The 11060-nt window shown below is 46.9% G+C and overlaps 1 protein-coding gene across 7 annotated transcripts in view; it reads right to left on the bottom strand.

The window, feature by feature from the left end:
* Positions 1 to 2072: 2072 nt before the first annotated feature.
* Positions 2073 to 11060, bottom strand: part of CAPN7 (calpain 7) — a 29080-nt gene continuing 20092 nt past the window's right edge. For 2 of the 7 annotated variants that reach the window (XM_040963058.1, XM_040963066.1), the window contains 9 exons: positions 10606 to 10750; positions 10377 to 10476; positions 9949 to 10084; positions 9348 to 9423; positions 6903 to 7048; positions 6068 to 6130; positions 5546 to 5676; positions 3701 to 3793; positions 2073 to 3602 (listed from right to left, as the gene is read on the bottom strand). In XM_040963058.1, the coding sequence (XP_040818992.1) occupies positions 3458 to 3602; positions 3701 to 3793; positions 5546 to 5676; positions 6068 to 6130; positions 6903 to 7048; positions 9348 to 9423; positions 9949 to 10084; positions 10377 to 10476; positions 10606 to 10750 (1035 nt within the window). In that variant the 3' untranslated portion in view covers positions 2073 to 3457. Of the gene's footprint in view, positions 3794 to 5545; positions 5677 to 6067; positions 6131 to 6302; positions 6818 to 6850; positions 7049 to 9347; positions 9424 to 9948; positions 10085 to 10376; positions 10477 to 10605; positions 10751 to 11060 lie in introns of those variants that run through there. The other 5 variants (XM_040963087.1, XM_040963114.1, XM_040963076.1 and 2 more) reach the window with 4 other exon arrangements.

Raw genomic sequence — 11060 nt, 5'->3', positions numbered from 1 at the left:
GAAGCCTGGTGTTGGGCGACTTCCACCAAGAGAGCCCCAGTGTGCCGCTTACCCGCAAGGAGGACCAAGGCAGTGGTCGGCGTGCTCTCACCTCCGGCCTCGAGGCTACCGCAGATGATGAAGACGGCAGGTGGGCAGCGAGACGAGGGGTCCGGCAGAGGAGCGCACGCTGCTGGCCTGCCTGTCCCGAGATGGGTGCTTGTGGTTGGGGGGACACTGGGGCAGTGGGACGGCTACCTGGGACCCTTGCTCTGGTGGAAGTGTCGCACTGTGGGGCCGCTCCGTTGCATTTCCCAGCCCAATGCTGCAGGGGAGAGGGAAGTACACGGCTGGCCAGGAAGCAGAGTGTTAAAGCTGTTCCAGAAATGCTCGGAACCCTTTGCCATAGACACTGAATTTTCCTGGTAAATATTTCCTATAGAAAAATTCATGAAAATCTCACTGCATATTTAAAATGTGCTGCTACTCACTTCTCATAAAACCCCCTTGCCCGGCGCGTTCTCACTTTGTCTCCCTGCAAAGGAGGCACTGCTTCCAGTTCTTCCCCCCTCTAGCAATCAGCAGCCGGAAGTGGGGCTGCTTTGCGGTTCCTCCGAGTGCCCGTCAGCATTGAGGACCCTTGCAGTTTGACTTCTGTAAAAAGAACACGGCATTTCCCTGGGTACTGATATGGTGATGCTGGTGGGTGTGGCTTCTCCCCTTCTCTCCACCCTTCCTCCCAGATGCAGGAAAAGAAAATTGGAAACAAATCAGCTCGTCCACTTCCCCTGTGCCTCGACCCTTCCCGCCCTGATCAGCAGACCCGGGCGCATGCATCCTTCCCAACTGTGTGGGCATCAAACGCCCAGCAGCAAGCCAGCCGTGTCCTTCCTGACTCTAGTTCCCCTCTGACCACTTCCTGCAGAGAAGTCGAAGTGAGACGGTTTGGTCTTTTGGGCAAAACTTGGCCTTCGGATGGCAAAGTGTGCCGCTGGGTGCTCCCCTCTCCCACCGTCACTTCACAAGGTTCAGGGTGCAGAAGCTCCCCACTCCTGTCTGGGCAGCTTTCTCCCGTGCTCTGTTGGGACTCAGGATCGGCCTCGGGGGACTCCTCGCTGGCCGCCTTCCCTTTTTCCTTTCCCCTGCTTCCCTGACCTCTTATGGGCCTTCATAGTTACTACTTCCAAAAAATCCAGTTATTCCCTCAGTCAGTTTTGAGCTGCTGGTGCAGTTACCAACCTGCTGTGTGGTCCGGATGTGTGCTGTCACTGCTGGCAGCAGAGCAGCCCAGGCGAGGTGGTGAGCCTGCAGCAAGAGCCTCACCTCCTGCAGCTGTCTCCCTGTTTTTCTTCAGCTGTAGACAAGACTAGTAGCAGCACCTCCTTCAGCCACCAGACAGAGGAAAGAACTGCACTCGCAGGGCCCGTGGGAAGCCCTCTCGGCTGGCTGCATCTTATGGCCTGCCAGTAGCCCTTCGGCAACTCTGCAAGTAAATTTTCCGTTACTGCTTTAGCCCAAACAAATCTTTCCTTTACTTACACACCTTGAAACTGGGAAAATCCTAAATTATAAGAGCCAGAGGATGATGGGAGGGGACAGGGGAATCTATTAACAGCTGCAGGCCAAACCAGCACCAAATTATACCACCTTGCATGTACGGACCTTGGGTGAACAGTGCCAGCACTATGGCAAAGCAAGCTAAACAGCCAGTGGCATCGTACATGCGCATGAGTTCCAGTCCTGGCTGCCCTACACTGACACAGCTCCCTGTTAATGTGTCTGGGAAGGAGCAGAAGGCCTGAGTGCTAGGGCGCCTGCCATTCCCAGGGAGGCCTGAATGGAGTTCCGAGCTCCTTGCCCTGGCCTGGCCTAACTCTCGAGCTTGGGGGGTGAACCAGCTGACAGAAGAGCGCTTTCTAACTTTGCTTTTCCAATATGTATACATTTCTAAACCTGACCAAGAACTGCAAAGGAGCCGGCCCAGGGGTCTCCTGCCGACAGCCTCACATCCTTCTCCAAGCCCCCCGACCCGGGCGCCCTGCGGCTCTTACCTGCAGCCGCACAGCGGAATGTCAGCAGTTTTGCTCTGTCAAGATGCTCTTTGCCCTGTCTTGCAGCGGGCAAGTGTGGGACTTGTCCCTCTTCTGGCTGGCATCTGTGTGATGGCTCTTTCCTCTCAGATGTCATTGGTGGCCTCTTTGCATTTGCAGCTCTGCTAGAGAAGGCCACACTATGGCAGTCTCCTCCACGGATTCCAGAGGGAGGGAGCAGTCCTACTGCAGGTGCGCCCGCACGGATCTTAAACAGAAGGTTCAAGTCGTGTGCGTTTAATGCAGAGTCTGTGTGCTTTACAGGTTCTAGAAGCCCACAGTGAGGCAGCCAAGTTAATCCACCTAGCCATCAGCATGCTAACATGAGCTACCACCAGTGAATAACCCAGCACCTCCCTGAGTTAAAGTATTTTTGCTAAGCATGTTTTCATGCAAATATTCTGACCACCACCAAGGACACCATTCACTTCAGAGCTCAACGAGCAGTTTCCATAAGTATAAACGTTTTAATTAAAGGCAATAAAAATACAAGAAGTTTTTGATAATTATAAAGTAGAGACAATGAAAAATCCCACCCTCTTAATTTTCAGACCTTTAAAATCTTAGGTGGTATTCTGTTCTGATGAGCTTTTATATAAACAACTGGCCAGTTTATACAACACGAGACTTAATGGCAAATTCTTCCGAACGCTAAGTTACCCGATCACCATACATTAAATTCTCAATTATTTTCTTCAAAGTGCTGCGCATTAAGCTCTGGAGCAGTTTTATGAGATGTAACTACTTGCATCAGCAGCCAATGTACCTCAGTCCTTGATACACAATTGTGGGATGTAGGGACCTAGGGGCCAGAACCTGCATTCTTAAGCATGAGCCTCTTCATGCGAAGCTAATCAACACTTCCTAAAGCTTTAGGCTTTCTTAACATCTGGACAACAGTAAACATTTAATGTCATCAATAATGCAAAGTTACAGTTTCTGTACGGGGTGTACAGTGGAGCTAACACAAAGCAGGTTTACCTTACCACATGCTCTGTAAAAGGGGGCCGTGACTAGGGGAACATCTCGGGACACTGCAGTGGCTGCATTGCCTTCAAGGAGTCTGTGCCCTTCATCTTCCTCTCTGTTCTCGTGCCCTGTCCTCCCACAAAGCTGCACCCAGTGGTGAGCCAGCTCCTCTTCCATCCTGTGCACTCCTGAACACAGAGTGGCCCTAGATAGCCGCCAGCTCTGCTCACACACAACCATGTCCACAGCGCGTGCAGGCCAGTCAGGGAAGTCTGTCTACATTTTGTGCCCAGCACCCCGACAGGCACCAGATTCCACTGTGACTTCCTTTCCATGGTTGTTTCTCATCCTGAAGGTCTGTGTCTTCGTCACAGAGTGGATGCTGGGCAAACAGAACGCTCAGCTCGGGGAGGAGCCCGTCACTGAAGCTGTGTTGTCTTGATGGGGATCGTGCTATTAAAGTCCAAGAAGAAAGGACCTTCTTGTTTAGGTAAAAAAGTGCTGGGAATGATATTGAAGATTCCAGCAGGTATATTTTCCAATTCCAGGTAGCAAAATCCACACCTGTTGTAGTCGGAGAAATGTTAAGAACAAGATTTTACAGAGGATGCCGCCACAAAGAATCCATTTTAAATTGGATAAAGCAGTCAAAATGCCATTACCTGAAGTCACCACTGGATTTCCTCTGGAAGCCATGAGGGCCAGGATCCCCTGCCCAAGATACTGTTACAACCTCAAATCCAACGCTGTACTGCCTGGCAATGCAAATGAACAGCATCGCTCCATTACTCAACAGTCCCCAGCACACGGTGTAAACACCCGCGGCCACAGTGCAGGTGCACTGCTATCCGGACGCTTAAGGCTGACAGACACTGGCTAGCGTGGAAAAGCAATGCCTGATTTCCAATCTTTCTGCTCCAGAACGACCTTTTTCATTTTTCTATAGACTTGCTAAAAAAAGAATTTATTTGAGAGTTATGGGGGCTGCGGATATTTTAAAGATTTCTTTTTGATGGAAAGGCAGATTTACAGGGGAGAGACAGAGATCCTTCCTCCATGCACTGCTTCACTCCCCAAATGACAACAGCTGGAGCTGAGCCAACCCGAAGCCAGGAGCCTCCGTCTCCCACAGGGCCTTCCCAGGCCCCCGGCAGGGAGCTGGGTGGAAAGGGGAGTGCTGGGATTAGAGCCGGCACCCATATAGGATCCTGGCACTTGCCAGGCGAGGACCTTAGCCACTAGGCTACCATGCTGGTCCTCAGATACTATGTTTTAATCATGCCATAGAGTAATGAAGTAAGATTATTTTTATCACAGGCTCCCCAAGGGCTAATTTAAAAAATAAAATATATTTTTATGTAAATTAAAAAGATGTAATAATAAAAAAAGGATAATATAAAAGCCTATGGAGTAAGAAAACAAACCTTGGAATAAAACCTAAATTTCTAGAAACAGTATGCTGACACTCGCCCCAAAATAGTAGGAAATGAAGGACTGATTAGTGAGGAAGTCACAAAATCACAGAAAAAATTATATTCTATATCAAATACTAAAATACATGTATGGATTTAAAAATATAAATCAAACCAAAATAGAATAAAATGTGGTGGAAAACTCCTATGTGGAGAAGATTTCTTGTTTACATAAAATGAAACCGGAAAGGACAGGTGCTGCTTGTAAAACGAATGCCCCGGCTAGCGGTGAGGCGTGGTGGGCTAGCCGGGCTAAGCCCACAGCATCTCAGAAGTGGGTGCTGCTCGGAGCCCCACTCTCGCCCTTGCTGAGCTAGCTCACTGCTCAGGAGCTGGGAAGGCAGTGCAGTGGGACCAAGTGCCTCAGGCCCTGCTGCACCCCTTGGCGATGTGGATGAGCTGCAGGCCTCGGGTTCAGGCCTGGCCCAGGCCCGGCCATTTGGGAAGCGAATCAGTGGATGGAACATCTGCATCTCTCCTTTCTGTGTCAGAGAAATAAATCTTAAGGAAAAAAAGAAGTTTTATCTATGAGGAAAAACATGGAACCCTGGGGAAAATATTTGCAAATGTATGTGGAAGTTAGTATCCTTATGCATACTTTTTAAATTAAGGACAACAGAAAAATAAACAGAAGATATGAATAGGCCATATTGCCAATGAACATTTTTTACATGTTCAATTTCTGCAGAAATTAAACACAAAAGAGCAATTAGCTCCTTGTTTCACCTATAAGGTTACTTCAGAAAGTTCCCGGAAAAACAGAATTAGACAGTCTTTCCTAGGAACTTTCTGAGGGACCCGTGTCTTCCAGCAGCCACAGTGCCTGGCTGGTCACGTGTGGGAGTGGAATCCACTTGGAAGAGTGTCAAGGGACGTGACCTGTCACTGCTCTTCCACGGGCGTGCCGCCGTTCACACGGACTCAGAGACTGCTATGACAGCCAAACGTCCCGATACGCACACAGCTCTTCCAAACTGCTCCCTCCCTTCGAGCTCATTTTTGGTGACATCACTGAGGAAGTTACACGTCACAAACCTTGGTCCTCTAAGCTCAATCAGCAATGGCCCCGGCTTGTCCATGTGGAATTGATAGATGGGGTTGTTTTTATGAGTCTCTGGGAAATTCCCACATCCTCCAGCACTCTGTCCACTCCACTTCCCATTAATCTAGAAACACCAAAAGTTTTTGCATTAGCAACATTTCATATCCTCCAATTTCACTTTAAAGACATAACTCCCTTCTGTCTTAAAAAGCCTCCAGGCCAACAGGCCCTCTGCATCCCTGCCATTCTCCCAGCTGACTTTGCAGAGCCGTCCCACACAGTCGGTCCTGCAGTCCACCTGAGGCTCAGCCCCAGGCCTGTAACTTCTTCCGGCCGTCACTGTAGACTTACATCCAGCCCGGACGGAGGGCTGCTGCCACGGCCCTGGTACTCAAGTCCCAGGATGTTTGCTCTGTGATAAACTGTTACATGTGAAGCCAAAAATGAGAAAGAGGAAAATACATCCTAAATTTCTAAAAGAATGTGCAGATTGCAACCTGGAGAAATAATCTTACCCGTTTTGACATGGTGTATGGAGAAGGGATCTTTGAAAAAGTAAAGCTGCACGCAGAATACACCTAGATTTAAAAAGGAAAAGATCAGACTCAGAAACTGGATACCTGGAAAAACATCAACGTGGTAACAGAATGTACTGGAAGGCTAAAAAGCGCTTGGCATATTCCAGCTGTTACGCTGCAGGCAGTCCAGAATCAAGCCAGTTGGGCTTCCGGACCTGGGGGCGGGGGCGGACAGGCGCACCACGCACCGCGTTGTATCCAAGCCTCGGCTTCTGCGTCAGAGAACCAACCGGCTCTTTCATCGACCAAGGCCCTTCCATCACTTAACAGTCTGTCCAGGGGGCCTTGCTCATCTGTGGCAAATCTAGCCAGAACAAATTCTTAACCATCGTGCCAACTACACCAGAACATTAGGCTCACCGCAGATTGAAAAGTTCAAAATGTTTTCCAAGTCAAAAGAGTATTACATAGGCTAAGAGTTTTTACTCCTTGCTTTAAAATTGAATTTATCAGTCCAACATAGCACATTACCTTAGGACTAAACTATTAAAAATTACTCAATATTATGCAAAACAAAAATATTATGAAAGCATCATTTTCTACAGAAGGCACAGTTTACTACTGATGAACATGAAGATACTTTGAAACACTCATGGACAATGTATATTATGAAAAAGCTGAATCCAAACTTCTTGCAACAAAATAAATCCTAACTCGATATTTCCATGACATGTTTCAAGTACCTCTGTAGAAAAATACAATGGATTTTTCTTCAAAGTTCCTCTTCCAGAACAGTCACTGCTGTGTGCACTGGCCCCATGCGCTGGCTTACCCGGACGGTGTAATGGATCGTGTTCTGTTTTTCGTACTGAGATACCACCAAGGTAAAAGTATGGGTTCCCGGCGTGGTCAGCTTTATCTTAGTCAGGTAATGGGGGCTGTTAATTCGAATCCCATCAATGTATGGAGGCGGGTCAGCTGCAAATGAACACATTTACAGAAAGGGAGACTCTTTTTTGTTCACAGACACTAGAGGAAATAACGCAATGCAATGGGTAGATATGCTTTAAGTACAACCACGTCGGCCGTCAGGGCCGAGGGGAGGCCTGCCCGTGAGGCATCCAGCAGGCCTGCGTGCCTTCGGAGCCCGTCCGGGGAGGACGACAAAAGGCCCTGTGGCTTGTCAGGCACTGCAGTCTTCTGAAAGGTCAACTTTTCTTTTCTTCCGAGATTAAAACATTTTTTAAAGATGCACAAAGGTATACACACACACACACAGGTGTCACTGCTCAATGTTTTTGGCCATTAATCAGCTATTTTACAAAACAAACTCTCCCAACTGCCCACTTCAGCACTAAGGCACATCGACTGACAGACTCGGTGAACGCCTGACCACGTGATGCCTGCATCCTGCACCAAGTGCCTGGGTTCGAGTCCTGGCTCTCACATCAGAGGCAGTAGGTGATGCTCAAAGCATCAGAGGGGAGCCCCGTCCTGGACCGGGCAAGGATTACGTCCACACCAGTTCGCCCAGGGGTCGGCAGCTGCTCCTCCAACCCATCCAGTAGCTTGCTGGCACATCTGTCAAGAAGAAAGCCACAGGATGCCAAGTCCTATCTCCAACCTTATCCTACGGATCTCCCAAACAGCGAGAGGTGCAGCTGGTCACTCTTAGAGTGTTTTCCTAGCTCGAGTTATCGAAGCTTCACTCTGTCTTCCAAGGAACTTGTAAAATCTTGTCCTTTGTGAGGGTGTCAGGGGTCAGGTCCAGGATGCTCACCTCTGTGCCTACAAATCTATCTATGGGCAACTGGCCCAGTCCAGGCCTCAGATGCCTCCATCTATAACTCCAGTGATAACCTCACTTCAGAACTCTTTAAAAATTCCAACTGTCTACATTTGAACATTCCAAAAGTTAGCTTCAGACTTGATTCTATAACAGATCTGCTCCCTGCCCTCTCCCTGTCTTGCTCACTGCATTAACCTTTCTATTGCTTAAAGCAAAATGAAGGCATCACCCTTGATTCCTCTCTGCCTCTTCATCAACTAGTTCTACCCTACTGAGACCCAAACACATTCCTGTCACCCCAAGTTCAGGCACTGTCATTTCTCGCACATTAAAAAATCACCTAAATGGGGGCTGGCATTACAGTGAAGTGGTTGAAGCTGCCAGCTGTGTCGCTGGCACCCCACATAGGCACTGATTTGAGTCCTGGCTGCTCTAATCCAATTCCCTGTTGGAGCACCCAGGAAAGCAGTGGAAGATGACCCAGCTGCTTGCTTGGCCCCTGGATGCACCAAGCCCCTGGCTTTTGCCTGGCCCAGCCCTGGCTAGCTGAGTCTTCTGGGAAATGAACCAGGGATGGAAAATCTCCTTGTCTCTCTTCCTCTTCTATGACACTACCTTCCAAATGAAAGAATAAACAATCTTTTTAAAAATCACCAGATGGTTTCTCTGCTTCCACTTTTAGGTTTGTTCAATTAGAAATGTTCAGATGACACCATTTTCCTGATATGGACCCTCGGTTTTCTGTGGTTTAGTCTGCACACCCTCCTGTCTGCAGACTCCACACCGCCCGGGCACATCAGCCCTTCTCTGTCCCTCGACCCCGCCGATCGTCCTCAGGGCCCTGGGTCCTTGCCCTTGCTCCTTCTGCCTGTGCGGCTTTTCCCTCTATCTTTCCATCACTCAGAGTCCCTCTAAGCCCGCCTCAGAGGAGGCTTTCCACGTCCTTTCGGTCAAAGCAGCTAATCAACCACTGACACAAGAACCCTGTTTTATTTCTGCACACACACACCCTGGCCTTTCTCTTATTATCTGTCTCCCCAATTTGGACATAAACTCCATGAAAGCAGGATTTTGTTTTGTTCACCACTGTTCCTCATGGCCTTGAAATACTTCCTGTTTCCTGCATGGGACAGCAAAGCAGCTTCAGTATGATATGCTGAGGATGAGGTATTTCCGGATTCAGTTTGGTTGAATCTGGAAAGGCTGACACAGAGAAGGTTGAGGCTGGGTCCTCAACAGGCTGCAGGGAGTGTGGGAGGAAGGGCAGGGAGGACAGTCTTGACAGAAGTACGTGAGGCCGGCACCGTGCGGTGGAGGCTGAGCTTCACCCTACGGGTGCTGGTTAGAGTCCCGGCAGCTCCATTTCCCATCCAGCTCCCTACTGATGGCCTGGGCAAGTGGTGGAGGATGATTCAAGCACTCTCTCAACTTACTCATGGGAATAAAAACGTACTGCATATTGAGGGTTTGCTTGGTTACTGAACATACCTGGGTAATAAACTTTTTTCCCATCAGTCTTGTATACAACCATTGTAATAAATTCTCGGTTATTTGCAAAATCATCCTAAAATCACAAAGAATTCCATGTGGTTAAGAAAACTGGCTTAAACATACCACCCAGTGTCAACAAGACAGAGATGTTTTACGAGCAGTTCTGTCAGTGCACAGTGCTGTAAAAACACTTTCTGAATTGAGCTATCAACAGATAAACATAATGTGTCAAATACTAAGTAAGGTTAAATAAGACTGAGGTCTTAAAAAATTATGGTTAGCTTTCTTAGAATAAAGACAACTTTCAACTCTTCTTCAGTATAATATTAAAAGTATTTACAATCAATCCCAAAACTCTCACTCAAGAAAATCATGAGCTTCCTCACATCTTTAGAGAGGATGTTTGAACAAGATTTAAAATGTATGATTACACACAAAGTAGAAATTTCATTGGAGCAAAATATCTGTTATTTAGGAAAACAATAATTTCAGGGCACATAAATAAAACAGAACTATAATCAAATTATGTATTTCTGGTCTGATTATGGTCGTACTGAAAAGAATTTCTGGATGGGAGCTCATTAAAGGGTATCAGTACCTTGTCTGTTATGTGTCTACTAAGCAAAACCCAAACTGCAGCGCCCCCTTGTGGACACTGCACCTCCAGTTTGTACTGGGGGTTGTTGGCCAGGCTATAGGCATCTTTCACAGGTCCTTGCTTAGCATCCCAAGTACTAAAAGATAAAGTCAACAAAAAAGGAAGTAATTACATTTCTTGTAGAACTGAAACACTACACCGCTTTTAAAATGTGTCAATAACAAACTACCGGATGTTCTGGCTTTGTTTTACTGTTTAAAGCTTTTGTTATAATCATGTAATGTATAAAGAAAACAACTTTTACAAGACAGTGATGGGTGGGCATGACCAAAAAAAGATTATTTTTCTAAATTAACCATTACATTTTAAAATTTCAAAAAGTGGAGGGTACACTATAAAAAGCACATTCTGCAATGTATAAAAATTACCTGTGAATACAAGTTGATTCTTTAAAAAGACCTGGATTCCAGCTCAAATAAATCACATCATAATACTGGCAGAGATCATCCCAGGAAATCCAAAATATTCCTGAAAAGTAATGTCTGTGTTAATGATAAATGACTTACACCAAGTACATTTATCCTTGTTAAAACATGTCACTTAACAAATAAATGGTATTAAAATTTAAAAAGACATTACAATGTAAAAGGTATCTACCATTATCTATTTTCTGAGCTGTCCGGGGATCAAAGTTTAAATACTTCTGCAACTCTGGAGTCCAGTTTTTCACGTCATGTTCACTGTATCTTCCTTTCCAACGTAAATGACTCCAAGGATTTTTCAACTGGATGAATCGCAACCCCTATGCAAAAATTGGGAGATAATACTGAATTGCCAATCAGCTTTACATGTTATTAGTTTCATCAATATTATGAACCTTGAACCGTTTTTTTTCCTTTCAAGTCTCCTGCACATGAACACTCTCGGGGGAACACTTTCACCCAGTCAGTTAACGGCTTATCTAACTGCAGAGCTCCGTATCCTCAGTGCTTCTGTTCAAATTAAAACTAAGTACACTTGAACAGCGAGTTCCTCGGCCACACCAGTCACATTCTGGTGTTCCACCTCCGTGTGTCACCAGGAGCTGGTGCACTGACAGCACAGTTCTACTG

Source organism: Ochotona curzoniae, unplaced genomic scaffold (genome assembly GCF_017591425.1).
Source record: "Ochotona curzoniae isolate NIBS_2020 unplaced genomic scaffold, NIBS_Ocur_1.0 contig_1302, whole genome shotgun sequence".
NCBI lineage: Eukaryota > Metazoa > Chordata > Mammalia > Lagomorpha > Ochotonidae > Ochotona > Ochotona curzoniae.
Note: the sequence above shows the minus strand (reverse complement) of the source record. Positions and strands in the feature narration are given on the sequence as shown.